The sequence below is a fragment of the Corylus avellana genome, chromosome ca1, assembly GCF_901000735.1.
Source record: "Corylus avellana chromosome ca1, CavTom2PMs-1.0".
NCBI lineage: Eukaryota > Viridiplantae > Streptophyta > Magnoliopsida > Fagales > Betulaceae > Corylus > Corylus avellana.
The window spans coordinates 310,669-327,501 of NC_081541.1; the positions used below are offsets into that span (position 1 = coordinate 310,669).

The following is a 16,833-nucleotide window of genomic DNA, read 5'->3' on the forward strand; positions in this document are numbered from 1 at the left end:
TATATTGTTTTATTGGGTTGATGTGGGCAGTGTTTATGTGCTCATTGATTAGCATTGTTCATTTTGAATACATTTGATGTATCTTTAGAATTTGATGCGCTAGTGTTTAGTTGTTTGGGTATTTCTGGAATCAGCTCTGAAATGCTCAATTGTTCATGGCTGACGCACGTGGTTCCTTATCTTTGCATATCTTCTGCATTTCGCCTTGTGCTGTCCGTCCTATGCACACCCCTTCCAAAATGTTCCTAGATTTTAATGAAATATCAGGATTCAATTTCAGGAGGTGAAGTGGGGGTGTCGAAAATGACATATTATTTATTTTGTTAAAGGGCCCAAGAATATTAGGAAAAGGGCCCAGGGGCTCAAAAAGAAAAAGACTTTAACTTTAAGAGGGAGCCTGTTGCTATCAGGGACCCCAAACAAAGCAATTACACGCCTTTGTCGGCTCGCCGACGCGAAAAGGGAGTTTGTGAGGGGGAGCAAGAGTAGGTGGTGGGCCACCTCTCCAGTAATTAAGCCGTTGATGAGTGTTTGGGTGCATAATAGAGACACTGACGTGGAAGGCTGAGATGCAATTTGGCAATTTGGTTGACAAAAGGTTTTGGAATCTTTTGACTTTTGGGGTTTTGTGGGGCCGCCTTTGGTGAGGGCGGGGTTCCTTCCGTGGAATAATGGGTAATGTGGCGGGGAGTCAGGAAACTTCATTTTTTTTTAATTTGTTTTTCCCCCACCACCACCACCATACCCTGTTGCTATTGGAGTTGATGACAGGCTGTAAGCCTCTAAAGTTGAAAACTTGGAAAATAAGAAACGGCTGTTCATTGGGATTGACTCTTATTTTATTTGATGATCATCATTCATCCCCAAGTTGTACATTATTTTTTTCGACTGCATTTCTATTTAAACGAAAACCCTTGGCTACGAATTTAAGTGGCTTTTCATGTGAATTACATAAAAGTCACTTGAAACATAATATGATCAACGTCATTTCATGAGAGAATCTTTGTCCCACTTAAACTTAAAATACGTGATAAATAAGTTTGACATTATTTATTTGCAAATGAAATTATTAGTTTCATTTGTTAATTTTTTTTTTCTCGTTCTCTTTTTTTTTGGTTAAAGCAAAGATTAAACATTATTTAAAACATAAAACACTAAAAAAAAAAAAACAATTTTTTACCATTACGAAACATCAAAACACCTTTTTTAGACTAAAGAAAAAACACCTTATTGACAAACATATATAATTTCTGAGAATAAGGGAAAGAATGAGATGCCCCAAAATCAAAATAGCTCAGAAAAAAAAGGGATGCTAAAAAATAGAAATATGAAATAGCAAAAGACCACACCATGAAAACCTTTTTTTTTTCTTTTCTTTTTGTTGTTGTTTTTTAATTTTTATAAAAAAAAAAAGAAAGAAAAGAAAATTGTTTTAAACTCGCACTCTAGCAACTTTTAACTTTTTTCTTTTTTTTGTTTAGAATTTACGGAGTTTTAGCATTTATTTTAGTGGCCCTATCTTTTTTGAATATTTAAAACTAATGAATTGGGATCAGTATTTGTAATTTGACCATTGACTTTGAAATCGCTGCACAAGCCGAAATTTCGGCTGTCACTTTGGTAACCTTCCTCTTGGCTCGTGGTTTAAATACAAAAATATTATAGTCTTCCAAAATCATTCAAATACCCGGTAATTTACTAATCTCCATCCCATTTCTAAGACACACAACGGTGCCTCTTCCTGAGCCCTCCGGCTGCTCGGCTCTCGCTCTATCGCTCTCTCGAGCTTTTTTTTTGTGCTGTGCGCACCGGTACGAAGCTTTCCAACCGCTATTTTCTTGTTTAGCGTTTAGCAATGAGGATCTCTGATTTCGGGGATGCTCTTCCATTCTTGAGCTGATCATGTGTAGAATTCCCCTCTTCAAAGCTCCTTCATATATTGCTCTTGAGCTGAAAACAACAATTTTGTTGATGGGGTCCGATTACCTATTTCTTATGAATCGAACCCTTTTTGTATTGTATTCTGTGTTATAGTACTGCGTTTGTTGCTCATCTGTGTATATGAACCATTTTGCAGGTGAGGTGGTTTGTCAAGTGGAAGGGAACCCAAATCAACAGTAAGTTTCTATCATTTGTTTTCACAAGGCTCATATTTGGACAATTTGAAAAAAACAAAACAAAAAACCATGAGATCTTGATGATTATTGTATAAATTGCATATTACTGACAAAAATTAGTAATTGGAGGCGACTAGAAACCAGTTCAGCTCCATATAGAGACTGATTTCGGTATATAATCAAGTCGTCGTCATCAGGCATGTTAACTTTGAGGTACTGGTGTCTTTGAATATAATTGGGCATTTTTTTCTTCTTTTCTTCTTTTGACAGATTAGAGTTCTGCAGCTGCAACAGGAGTTTTGCAGTTTCTAGTAGATATTTTGTGGTGGGCAGACCATCTGTATCTGCAAGCATGATGAGCACAGTTGGCCTAGAACTTGCTAATTTTTTGAATGCTGATTTGTCTTGGAAGAGGGTCTCAAAAGGGTCTAGGAGTGCACCAAGGCGTCCCAGGAAACCAGTTCTGGACATAGCGGATAAGACGACCAGAAGGGCAGATGACACAACTGTCTCCGAGTCTGAAAAGGTTGATATTGCAAATTTATTTATACATCGTTTCTTTGGTATTTGAATGCTTATTTGTAGAAGTGCTGTCATTCATTATCATTATTTCTAAACTTCTAGTTTTCTGTGAGGCAGGTTGGTGTTGCTGTTCTTGGACGGCGATTCAGAGAGAATATAGAGCATGTACCAATTAAGAAGAGGAGATTTCCGTTTCGATCTCCACCACCACCACCAGCTCGGTTGTCGTCTCCTCATCTTGACATATCTGAAACACTTATGGCAACTGATGTGAATGGTGGTGTTGGAGTTGGTAGTGGAAAAATTTCAGAGGTGATAAGTGAAAAGCTTGGTCACACTGAGGACTTCTCGGGCATTGAGATGCTTGCAGCTATTGCCTGCAACAACCGCATGGTGGATGATACTGATCATGCTGGGGGGAATCTGGTTGTGGAAAAATCAACTCAGGATAGAACTGAAACATCAACTTCTGCAATAGCTCTGGCAGAAACTACTGCATCCTTGGAAACAGTCAATATTTCCTCACATGAAGATGGAATGGATGGCTCGTCTTTACAGGACAATACGGTGGAAAATCTTCCTAGTGACAATGATGGCAAAACAACTGAAAATTTTGTTTCTTCGCGAGACGAACGGTTACACTGGGACCTTAATGTTTCAATGGATGCTTGGGAGAAACCTTATGATGTTCATCCTCAAAAAAATGTTGTAGAAAATATATCTGATAGTAAGCAGAGTGAGAAGCTACAGGTTTTCGAAGGTTGTGAGTTACAGAGGGAAACTATGGATATTAAACATGACATTGAAGGTGCAGTGCAGTCTACTGTGGGTGGAGTTGTCTCATCTGATGATCATGGTGATATTAATATACCTGTAGACTTGAGAGTCTTTTCCCTTGGATCAGACAGATCAAATGGAGAGGAACATGAATTGCAAGCGTGCTCTGGCCTTGACAGAATCCATGATAAATGTGTTACAACTACAACTTGTAATGCTTTAGAATCTTCAACCTATGATGTTGCCGTCACAAAAGCTCCCACTGAGGTTGTCAACATGGATGTAAACGTTGATCCATTCCATGGATCAGATGATACCATCACATACACAGGGGCGTCTGAGAAGAATGGTAATATATCTCTTGACAGTGTTATTGCCAAGGAATCTGATGTTGCTTTAACTTATGCACCGGTTTCAGAGAGGACTACTTACAAGATTGACGGTGCTATTCAAAAAGGAGATGGCACGGATACTGGCACAGCATCTGGTTTGCATGATGATGAGAATACTCCTGAAGAGATGACAAGTGTCGACATTTGTCTCCCATTAGAACCAGTTCCCCTTGAAATCAAGCCTGTTATTAGAGCAGCGGAAGTGGATGCTCACTATTCTGAATCCCACTGCAAAGATATTCATGTATCAGGCCAATCTGTGGTGACTAAGGATGCAAAGGGTCAAGCTGATATTGCTTCTGTGCCTCATAATGCAGGAGTTAATTCTTCATTGCATGTTGGGTCCGAGTATGAGGATGGGGAGTTAAGGGAGTTGAATGTACATTGCTGCAAGGAAAATGAGGGCGCTTATGGGGAACTGGAATTTGTGAACAATTACTCCCATAACATGGATACATCAGATGTTGATGATGTGGATTACCTGACGTATGAAAAAGTGCAAGTTGGCATTGGATGCAGGGAAGAAAGATCTTTTGTGCGGAATACTGAGAAGAATGTAGAAGTTCAGCAGGGATCAAGTCTAGGATCTGATACTCTTATTGAAAGAACAGGACATTTTGCCACAGCGGATGCCGTAAAAGAGCCTTTAGTGAGGTCTGAGACAAAATCTGGAGTTGATAACTCGCCATTGGGTCATAAAATATCTGACAAATTGACTGTGGGAGTAACTGAGGGCAGCACGATGAGGAAAATTCCTGATGACTGCATGGATGGGCTTAATGAAAAAAATTGTCCTCTAGAACTAGTTGAACCAAAGATATCCGAGAAGGATTCTGAATTTGTGCAGAGGAGCAGGTAAATTTGATGCTTCCCTTAACTTATTTCTAGAATGCACTTTTGACCTTTCTATTTGCTTATCTCACAATTTTTATGATGTTTCAGATCTGATAATTTTGATTCATGTACTCGAGCTGAAATGGATGATACTACTGACCATTCCATTGGAAGGGAAAAATCTGCTTTGCATGTGAAAGTCCCAACAGTTGGTCGGTTAATTAGTCCTTCAACTGGCTATTGGGATTCAAAACACCGTGAATCGCCTACATATTTTGATTCATATGGCTCTGGACGCCCGAGACCAAAAAGTGCTGTTGAGAGCTGTGGTTATGTGATGACTTCAGACTGTACAATGTCAGGAGCGGTATGGGTTGCGAGAGTTGATAACCGGGTCTATCAGCCCTCACCTAGAAGGAGATCGCCATCTGATAGGGCAGATGCTTATGGTATTCGTAGAGGAATGGCACCTGTAAGAGAAATAAGTTCTGATAGAAAGTTTCAGAGATATCCAGTGGGGGGGGTTAGTCGAGGCCCAAGGGAGGAGTACCACAGGCCTGTGCTGGATGGCTCCAGAGACTATTCTTATCGTGTGCCTTATCATATGGCAAAGGGAGAACATAGCATTTCATCCCCTAGTAAAGGGCGACCTCTTCATTATACTCAACCCTACAGGAAATCTCGGTCTAGATCCAGAAGTCGCTCTCCTGTTGAATGGTTGTTGCCAAGGGAACGAAGTGAAGGTTCAAGGCATCATAGAAGCCAATCTCCAGATCATAGATTTGAGGCTGGAATGGAAAGGGTGAGATTGCCCCTTCAGAAGCCCATTTTTTCAGCAGACAATGAAGCAGGGTTCATGTCCCCTCCAAGACGTCGCTTCTCCCCACAGCGTAATTCCAGATGGTTCGGTGATCAAATTGAGTCTGTAGATCATTTCAAGGGCAGGAGATTTTCTGTGAGGACTTTCCAACAAAGCCAAAGGTTTGATCCCGTGCATTCCCCTCAAGGATTGGATTCAGATGATTACTTTGAACCCATGATACGTCCTGGAAGATTTGTTGATATGGATAGCACAGGTAGAGGATGTAGTGATAATGATAGAAGGAAACATGGTGGTAGATACGAAATAATACATCCAGTGAGGCGTTATGGTAAGAATGGTGTCGTTCGGCGTTTTCGGTATGGTGCAGAAGATTGTCTTGTGTCACAAAACTCTCACAATTATGATGACTATGATAGGGGTATTGATAGAAGGCTTAGGGATGTACCTAGGAGAGTCAATGAAGATAAAGGTCATTTACGATACAATCATGGTGGGCTATTTGATTCCAGCTCGAACTCATTTAGAACACAAGATGCCTAACTCAAGAAAGAGAGAACATTTGTGACTTTGAATTGGTATGCCTTTCTTCCCGCTTGGATAAATTGGCAGTTAGATAAGAGATTGTTTAACAAATTAACATGTTAAACATTTTCTTCTTTTTCCTTGGTGGAAACCATCTCATTTCCGCCGATTTTCTTGCTAACGGCCTTGTGGAAATGACCTTTCTGATTCCCTTTGCAAGATTTTGTAGTAGGCCTGATGTTACCTTCAACTTATTATGACATGTTCCTTTTTTTCTCCTTTTGGGGTATTTTCCTTCTGCCGAACACTGGCTATTGTAACCCGTTTGAGCCCATAAAGATATATATGATTAGTGAAAATAATTTCGTGCCTGAATTCAAGGTTTTTAAGATTCCTAGTTAATGTGCTCGGTTCTCTATGCTCCTTGCTACTCTCTTTTGTTTTTATTTATTTGTTTGTTTGTTTTGGCGCAGGATAGTAGCTTCAACAATTTCTTAATTGAATGTAGTCCTTGCATGATTATTTTTCACATAAACTCCCAGTTTGGTTAGATTTCTGAGAAGTGGGGTCTTGTAGACAGTTTTATCCCAGTTTGGACAATAGATAAAGGTCTCTGGAATTGTAGTACTTGATCGTGAAAGTTTTCTTTGATCTTCTAACGTTTCTAACTTCATATACAAATATACAGAAGATAAGAAAATCTCCCCAGTGGAGCAACTTTTAGTGGGTCATGACTAAAAGAAGTCTACATATTTTGAAGACCCAACAATTTTAAGTGTGGCTTGCTTTGAATCTGTGGAAAAACACAAAGCTTTCATTCAAGCTACCAACTAAAGCTGATAGAGTCGAAATGTAGGTTATTCGCCAAACCAGAGGAACAGATAGCAGCAACTTCCTGCCTCATCTTTTTTGGGCCACTGACAAGAACTCCAATGCTTGATCCTTTACACTCCAATAGTATTTCTGCACGAAACATCAACGCACAGATTTCAGGCACTGTGACACATAATTTGGCTCGAAAATACTTCAGATTCGGAAATATACAAAATGATGTGGGCAAATAAAGAGTTGGCGAATTGAAGTGTGCATAGAGGCCAGAAGATGGCTTGAATATCATCTATAACTGAAATAAAAATTTGGGTGAAAATCATCCATGTAGAATCTCTAAAACAAAATTCTGGGGGTCGAGGATAGAGCCACCGTGGGAGATAAATAACTTACTTTTCAGATTAGGTCTTTCGCCATGGTGGATCTTTGTGGTTTGGACAAAAGACTGATGGGGAAGGCTTTCCAACTCTCTATCTTCATTGTGAAACCATGAGCCTGGCGATTTCATTGGTGTTGGCACATCCATGTTCTGGATCTGCCTCAATTCCTTGCCATTCTGTTTTTTGTTGCAAAGAAAAGCTGCAGTGGCCTTCACTGCTATTGACACACACAGGAATAACATGTTTAGAGCAGATCTCAAAGAGTATGAGTAAATCATATAGGAGTTATGGTCAACTGGGTATATATAACAGCGCGTAAGAATGCCGATGAGTAGGAGGAAAACGACAAAAGAAGACGTGATTATCGCGGCAAGCCAGAGCCAGTTATTTGTGCCTAGAACTGCAGAAATTGGTGCGTCTAATGCATTGGGCTTGAACCAAATGGTTTGGAGGAGCTTTTGGTCATCTGTTGTGGGTTCTTTCTCTCCTGTCACGTAGGCTTCAATTTGCAATTGCAAGCAAGAAGTGTCAAGGTTGGTGCCTGAAACTGGGAAGAGAAGTTGTAGCATGGTAAGATCCAGAGACTTCTTGAAAGCACATATAAGAAGAACCCGTGGTGGATTCTTGCCTCCTTTAGTGTTGGACCTAAAGAGGAGCTCCCGAATGATGGAGATGAAGGGAGTGATGCCGCTTCCTCCACTCACCATTACTAGCATGTCATGCTGCACCACACATGTCCACAATGGGTTTTTAAATCTAAGACAGTGAAGACACTAAGAAAATTGTCTTTTTTTTTTAAAAAAAAAAAAAAAAATACACACCCCTTTAGAAAATGAGTTGAAGGAGGTCCATAGGGTGCTTCAATGGAGACCTCCATGCGATCCTTGGGTGAGGGGGATGATGATAACATCTGATACATTTTCTGTGACCAGCTTCCGTTACTTTTAATGACGACACTAAGCTTGTCAAGATCCATTTTGCTGCTGGAGGTGATGCTAAAAGGGTGCCATTGCAGCTTGGAAATGCTAGGCACATATATGAACACAGAGCTTGTTGGAGTATAGCTCAACCCTGGCACCAAAATCGCCAAAATAAAGATCGTATGACAGCTTAAATGTTTCTTGAGTATAAAATTAACAGAAAAAGAGCATAAAATGACTACATTCTTCACCTGGGTTCTTGGAGAAGTTCAACTCAACAGCTTCACAGGGTAAAATGCGAGCCGAAACCAAGCAAACTCGTTGCTGGGATTGTAAGAATCGTAAGAACCTATCAATTAAGAAGAGGTAGAACCCCGGAAGCATGATGCAAGAATAGGAGAACTCCACATGAAGCACAAAGAAGACAACGAAGATAACGTAGAGATGATGAGTATAGAAAAAGAGCTCGAAAAGCTTTTGCCTTATGCCACTGAAGCTTGTCGCCCACATGAGTATTCCCGATAGCAGAGCTACTTCTCCAGCCACATTTGAAATGCCAATCTTGCCCCATTTGAGCATCTGTGAAATTTGATGTGTCTTGGCCCAAAACACAATGTAACTTAAGCCGTGTGCCGTAAAGAGTGTCATCACAATATGGGCGAGCCAGATGCGATACTTGATACTTGCCTCTGATGTGAGGCCCATGAGCTGCAAAACTGAATGATCCTCTTGTTATCGGAAAGAAGAGAAAGCCTAAACAGATGTTCCCAACAAGGCCTAGAATGAGTCCTGAACTTTCCAACTTAGCTTCCCACCTGCCAAATCATCACCTTTCATTAATTTAAAACGCAATCCCAAACGCTCTGTTTCTCTGGCGATTTTCTTTTGAAACCCACTAAATCGCAGAGCCAAACTCACTCTTAGAATTCATGATAAAAGAAAAAGGTAAGCTTAGAATAGAAGTCTTACACGTGCTCTCCCTCGTGCGCTGCCTGTTGGGTGACATTAGCAAACATACCATGTAAGTACGAAGAGAAGGACCAGACCAACATTGCAATAAACATGGTTAAAAAGGGTAGCTCTATCCAAGAAACAATTCCAAGAGGGCCTTTCACTAGGACTGGTCTTTTCCATGATGCCAGACCAGAATTCTCCACATTCCTAAGAACAAAAGATCGTTGATTGATCAAATGACTGGGAAAAAAAAAAAAAAATTGAAAAATAGCAACAACATAAAAAAGTAGAACCCCGTACCCTTCAGTATCATAATCAACATATTTCTTTCCCAAATGAAGGTAGAGACAGCCCAAAGTGGCTATGAATAGGATGGGGAATGTGTAAATAAGTGTATTTGCACCTTTATCACCAAAACAGGAAAAGCTTATAAGTCTGAAATATTTAACAAAAACAAAAAACACTCCTACATGGTTCATAATTTTGAGTAGAAACCTTGGTTTCCGAAGTAAGTTGAATCTGTTTTTGCATGGATATGAGGCAACCAGTGCAAATAAAATGTGTTTGTGGGCATCATGATCCAAACCATTATGTACCCAATCAAAACTATCATCAGAAACATCCTTAATGCTAATCGAACGTGCTTCATTCCTTCACTTGAATCCATTTCCCCTGTTCTGTCTGTCCCAAGACTCCTGGTTTCTTTGGTACCTTATATAGCAAGAATGTTAAATAAATATAATCATGGATTAAGTAGAACAAACTTACGGTAAAAGGAGCATAACTCACGTCCATTTGCACGTGGGTTTAATCATTTTGTTAATCAGGTAATTGTATCAATAGATATCACATGGATTCATGAATAAAGAAATTAATTAGTTTACTTTTATTTTGGGAGGCAACGAAGTGGCATTTTTGCTTTCCAAGTAACAGGACCATGTATATGGCTTTAGTGTTCCTTCCAATGTAATTGTCATATGCAAGAGTAGAGTGTGTCCATTACTTGATTTATTTATTTATTTATTTTTTTTTTTCTCTCTCTCTCTCACCTGCTAGCTAGATTTGAATCAAATTCTGTCACATCTAAAGTACTTTATTTTTTATTTATTGAAATAGAAATGTGCGTGTTGATAGAGTTCACCGTATGCCATATACCGATCGAGAATGCCTACAAAATAAAGAAAGAATTAGCAAAAGAATTTGTTGGATGTGCCGATGAAAATAGTTTCGTTGCTTAAACCAATTAGAAAATTTTAGAGAAATAAATGAGGGTGGATTGGAGGAGAAGACGAAGATAATTTTTACCAATAGCTTACATCTCTCTCCTTTATAATACATCATCAGTTAACGGTTTACCACATATCATTTTTCTATTGACTCCTCTCTTGCAATAGAATATCCCACTCTCCCTTCACCTGCCTCTAGGTCCCGAATTTCATGCTGGAAATAAAGGAAGCAATACTTGTTGATCGCAGATGAGGGATTACGTGTCTCTCATCTGCTTCTGTCTCTGGTGAAGTACCTGCTGTTCTGCCAGCATATTCATTTTCGTTTATTATTTGCTTTATTTGTAGTACACATTGTGAAATTAGATAGGCCGCTTCCAATCTTGTGTTCGAAAGCATTATCGACTGGTTTCCCGTTCTCTCTTCCTTTCAGATCTTGAATGGGAATGATCCCTATGTAACTTTTTTTTTTTGGCTTAGAAAAAAAAAAAAATTGAGGGATTTTGTGTGGCAAAAACAGAGTGTTATTGGATCTTTTTCTCTTTTTGGGAGCTTTAATCCATTGGCCCTTTTTATCGGGCTAGTGGGCCCTAGAGCGATGGGTCGGCTGGACCTTGGGTCCATCAATGTGTAAAATGCTTTAAGATTTGAGTGGCCCATGCTGCTAGCCCCAGCCCACGGGGTAGCTCACCAACCACCCCAATGGCCATCCCATGGCCATAGGGTGGCCGCGCGGGCCACCACAGGCCACAGGGTCGCCATGTGAGACACCCCCTATGGTGCCGGGGGTGGCAGCGAGCTGCCCCCCACCTCCCTTGGGCCTGGGGTGACCTCCACTTGGGCTTTTCAATTTTTTTTTTTTTTTAAATATTAATTAATATTTTAAATCAATAACCAGGTGTAGCTATGTTTATTTTCTTATTGTGTGCTAAGCTGAGGTGTCAGCTTGTGATTGAAGGGCACAAAACCAGGGTTTTCTGCCACAGCCGTATAAAAGTTATACTCATCCATATAAACTCATAATTTCCTCAATAATTAATATTACACCTAATATAAAATATTAGAATAATCTATTTATCAAATTAATATCTCATAAATAAGAGACATGAAAATCTGGGTCGCTACATCAGTAGTCCTTAGGAAACATTAATTAAGTATGCGCAGTTCTGAAATGAAGGTTAATAGCACAAATGTTTCATCTTTTATTATGTTTACAAATTGCCATTCTTCAATGTTATTGTTTCATCTTTTGATAAAGGAATGTGTAAAATTCTTTAAGATTTGTCATGTCCGAATAAGGACAAGTTAGAACATAAGATCCCAAACTGTCCCCGAAGTTTAGGTTGTAATTAATTTTATGAATGCATACCAAAATTTGAGTGATTTATATTGGATCTGTTTCTCAATACTCTCGTTTGCTTAGTAGCATTTCTCTGTATATAAAGGAAAAGTATCATGCTTATATAGTAATTTCACATTAGATAGTTTGATACAAATAGGATATATATTTTACAACATAAATATATACAAAGAGAGTTTCCCATAAGCATTTCCCCCTTTCAAAAGCATCACCAATTGAAGCTGATGGACTCCAACTGCAGATTTTCTGCCAAACCAGATGAACAAATATTGGCAACCGCATGCCGCATCTGCCTTGGGCCACAGACTAAGACTCCAACATCTGATCCTTCGCACTCCAAAATAATTTCTGCAATATTGCCAACCAAAACAGACAATAACTATACATTACCTTAATTTCCAAGCATACTAATTAATCATAATTAGGTCAACCATACATATCATTGACTTACTCTTAAGATCAGGCCTTGCACCAAAATGCACCTTGGCGGCTTTAACAAGGGACTGATGGGGAAGGCTCTCAAGCTCCCCATCCGCCACATAAATCCAATTAGACCCTGATGAAGTTGTTGGTGTTGGCACTTCCAAGTCTTGGATTTGCTTCCCTTGCATGGAGTTTTGTTTCTTGCACCAAAGGAAGGTTGCACTAGAAGCTACTAAAATGCAGGTGCAAACTAAAAACATGTCCCATAGAGAGGTGAAGGAGAAATTGTAAGTCCCAGTACTGGTGTTTTCTTCTCTTATAGGGTAAATGTAGTAACGGGTGGCAATACCCAGAATGAGAAGGAACATGAGAAATGAGGATGAGATTATTGCACCAAGCCATAACCAGTTATTCGGGCCTAGAGCAGGGGAAATAGGCGAGTCTGATGGGTGTGGCTTAAACCATATGGTTTGGATGAGCTTTTGGGCGTCTGCTGAGGGCTGCTCATTCTCTCTAGTGACATAGGCTTCTATTTGCAACTGCATTTTTGTGGAAATGGGTGTGTCAGAGATGGGAAGCAAGAGGTCTAGCATGGTGAGATCCGCCGAGTTCTTGAAGGCACAAATGAGAAGAACTCGCGGGATGTTTGAGTTTTCATTTTGGGTTTGGCAAATGATCTCGCGAATTATGGAGATGAAAGGAGTAATCCCACTTCCTCCACTCACCATCACCAGGGACTCATGCCTAGCGCCAGACAAAAACCAATCAGATTAAACGAGAAAGCATGCATGCAATTCAAATTAAGTCATATGTAGGCCTTAGATGATTTAACACTGACCTCAGAAGATGAGATGAAGTAGTAGGACCATAAGGTCCTTCAACAGAAACTTTGAGATGTTCCACAGAGGAAGAAAGTTGTTGGAAAAGCTTTTGAGACCAACTTCCCCCGCGCTTTATAACAATGCTGAGCTTTTCTGGCTCCATTTTGCAGTTGGATGTCACTGTAAAAGGGTGCCATTGAAGCTTGGAAATGCTTGGCACGTTGATAAACAACGTACTCGTGGGATTGTAATTCAATCCTGTGATTGTTTTAAAAATAAAAAATAAAAAATAAAAATAAAAATGTAATTTTAGAAAATATGCTATTTTTTTAATTAAGTAAACTAACCATTAATTAATTGTTACAGCATGCTTTACCTGGGCTCTTGGAGAAGCTTAGCTCAACAGTTTGACAAGGTAAAAGGCGTGCGGAGAGCAATCTAACCCTTTCTCTCGACTGTAGGAACCTTAAGAATCGATCGACAATGAAGAGGAAGATCCCAGGAAGGATCATGCAGAAGTAGGCTACGCCAACATGCAACACATAGAAGAAGATATAGAGTGTGTAGAGATGGTGGGTATAGAAGAAAACCTCAAACATCTTTCGCCTAACACGTGGAAAGCTTGTCACCCACATTGCCATCGCAAATACAATTGCAATCTCCCCAGCTACATTTGGCACCCAATCTTGGCTCCACTCAAGCATCTGCATTATAATATTGCCAATGTACGTATGAGACATCTTTCTTCTTCTTCCACACAAACACGTACACGCACGCGCGGGCCATTTAATCTTGAATGGCCTCGGCTGTGCTTAATTGCCACATGTTTTATTTTTCACCGACTTTGACCTTTCTATTTAAGCATCTCATATCATGACTTCCGGCCATAGGGGAATAAGACAGTTTCTCAGTTGTTTGAAAGAGGTTTATTCTTCCTTAATTTGGAACCTAAACAGATCAAAACCTTCTCTTGGTTTCTTCTTAACATTTTAAAAGTCACCAGATCGAGTTTCAGTTTCGAAGTGGACGAGGTTCGTTCGTGACAGTGATCCACATAGAAGAAGGTTAGAGGTTCCGGAGCCATTGAAGTGCGTGCGAAGTAAGTGTCATTTACCATTGCTAGCTGCAAATTGGGTTTTAAATGTACAATTAAGGGTTTGATGCAAGAATAATTTGTGGCGCAAGTTTTCTTTATTGAGTGTCTTTGAAGTTGGTTGACTTATATTTGTGGCGATTAATTTGATAACTCTTTGTTTGGTAATTAAATGGAGACAGCTAATTAGCTCTTAATTGGAGTCTAAATCCGAAATTTCAGGATCTTCCATCTAACAATTGATAACTAATGAAGGATAGATTTGCGAATCTGTGATAGATATCCTATGCTAGCTAGTTCCTTGTCCCGTGCCTTCTAAAGATAAGAAAAGAAATGGAGGGACAAGAGAAAGCAACAAGGAATCTACGATCACATCGATCCCTCTCCGCTGTCAAACAGGAAAGACAAGATAATTCTATTCCAAAAACAAAGAGACAAAAGATACCTTCTTGGCCTATATCTTACAAAACACAACATGCAATGACTTAAAAGATAAATAAAGACACATCATAATCACGATTAAGTGCTTAAATAATGAGTTGATTAAAAGATAATTAAATAGTACCTGAGACATTTGATGAGTTATAGCCCAGTAGATGATGAAACCTATGGCATGTGAGGCAAAGAGAACCATTGAAAGATGACCGAGCCATATATGGTACTTGATGCTGGACTCAGATGTGAGCCCAACCAGTGGCAATATTGAAGACCCTCGAGTTACAGGAAAGAAGAGAAATGCCCAGCAAATGTTTCCAACATACCCGAGTCTCAGTGATACACTTCGAAACTTTGCTTCCCACCTGCCACCATTAACCCCAATTTTCTTAAAATTAATAAATTAAGGCTGCAGCTGCATGCGCGCCTGCCTCATTAGGATTAAGAAAAACGTCTAAGAAATTAAAGATGATTTTTTTCTTCTTTTTATAACCATATATCTTCCAATTATCTACTTTCAAACCAAGCTTCATCGATCTTGGACTGATGAAAATTAAATGGAGATGGGAGATGTAGACCCTGCTGTATATATACATACACTTTCTCCCCTGCTTTATGCATATGGAGGTGACCAAAGCTGACATATAAGTAATTGGACAGAGACCAGATTAAGAGTGCAACAAACATGGCTGCAAAAGCAAGCTCCACTGCAGTAACGATTCCCAGAGGGGCCATCACAAGCACCGGGCGTCTCCAAAAGGCCAAACGATGGCGCCTTGTAACAACACTACTACTACTACTGCATGCAATAAGTTAAAAGCATATATATGCGTCAAATTAATTAATGTCAGTAATATAGTTGGACAATAATTTCAATAGATATTAATTATATATTGTAACCTTTTGGAGTTAATATTCTCTGATTTGTTCTCAACATGGAGATAAACACAGCCCAAAGCTGCTATGAACATCATGGGAAATGTAAAAAGCAGTAGATTTGTCCCTGTACGTACAATGATGTAGATTTTTAGCATAATTCTAAGAAAAATCCACTCCAAAACGTACAGTAAGCTAGCTAGATTGACGGAATTAAAAAAGAAAAAAGAAGAAGACATAATTAAAGGCAATTAACCTTGTTTTCCAAAGTATGTTGAATTGAGCTTGCTGTCTAGCACGGGAGTCCATCGATTCCTGTATCTCTTTGTTGGCAACAAAACCCAAACCATGAGCCACCATACAAACACCGCAAGGAAAGTCATCCTTATTAAGACTGTCTTCATATTCATCTTCTATTCTTCTTCCCAGCTTTGTCTCTCACTCAGCGCATAATTGATAGAATGAAGCAGCTTCCAAACAATTTATAGGTGATGTAGCGGGTGAAATTCAGATTACGTCATAATATTCAATAATTTTTCTGATAAGTCGACGTCAATTCTACGTATGTGCACTAAGAAACAGCATGATTCATGCACATTAATATTTTCACCACCATGTGTGTTAATGAAGTTCATCTTACACAAATCTATGATATTTGAATAGTCCTTCGAAGTCATATATATACTCAAAATGAGACTGCTTCGATCTGTTGGATTAATTCTCAATATTTTGTCTATCCAGAATTCTTCTCATTGAAGAAGAATAAATGACACGTTACAACGGTATTTATTTATTTATTTATTTATTTATTTATTTATTTTTTTAAAAAAATGATGAAGAAGAAGAAGAAGAAGAAGAAAGAAGTGTGTGAATGCATAATCATCAAATAAATTAAATGGGTGTACTGCACTAAGCTAAATTCCCTTCATATGGTCCCCAACCGATTATACTAGTGTTAATTCTCGTGTTATCTCCAGAACTCGTAAAACGAATATTTGGATAGAAAATGAGACAAATACTAAAATAAGAATTTTCAACATATTAAATGTAACGATTTAGGAAAAACATTAATCACATTTATGTTACCATGCACCCCAAATGACCATTAGGGGTGATAGTGTAGATATAGCTAGTACTTTTTTGGGTCGTTATGAATGGTATCATATACACTTAATAACACCACGTGGTAAGATTTTAACACCTCAATTTCACATTGAAAATATGAGTAGTCTACATGTATAGAGTTAGTATATAAACACATTCATGGCTCATAGGTGTTAAGGCTCACATTACTTATTTAATAGATGAACCTAAACTTTAATGATTTTATAAAAGTTTCAATTGACTTGTCCTTTTGAAGTAAGCGCAGAAAAAGTTGAGTTATTACGTACACTACTCATTTTCTCAATATGAAACCAAAGTACGATTTTTTTTTTTTAGTATGATTTCAAGTCTTTTAACATTATCTCATATGAATCATAGATCTAATACACAAGGTTAGTATTGTACGTACAGTTGACATTTCTTTTT

General features: G+C 38.9%; 1 protein-coding gene and 1 pseudogene across 2 annotated transcripts; one reads left to right on the top strand and one right to left on the bottom strand.

Annotated features, from left to right (window-relative positions):
* Positions 1 to 1,670: 1,670 nt before the first annotated feature.
* Positions 1,671 to 6,376, top strand: LOC132180933 (uncharacterized). 2 transcript variants are annotated; one of them, XM_059593946.1, is made up of 5 exons: positions 1,671 to 1,811; positions 2,078 to 2,117; positions 2,388 to 2,643; positions 2,757 to 4,663; positions 4,751 to 6,376. In XM_059593946.1, exons 3-5 carry the CDS (start codon positions 2,470 to 2,472, stop codon positions 6,003 to 6,005), a joined length of 3,336 nt encoding a protein of 1,111 aa, XP_059449929.1. In that variant the 5' UTR covers positions 1,671 to 1,811; positions 2,078 to 2,117; positions 2,388 to 2,469; the 3' UTR covers positions 6,006 to 6,376. The 2 variants fall into 2 exon arrangements, with proteins under 2 accessions (XP_059449929.1, XP_059449919.1); XM_059593936.1 differs by lacking the exons at positions 1,671 to 1,811; positions 2,078 to 2,117 and adding an exon at positions 2,142 to 2,330 and having other exon boundaries at positions 2,403 to 2,643.
* A 392-nt stretch (positions 6,377 to 6,768) lies between these two features.
* On the bottom strand, positions 6,769 to 16,061 carry LOC132188669 (uncharacterized; annotated as a pseudogene).
* Between the last annotated feature and the right edge of the window lie 772 nt (positions 16,062 to 16,833).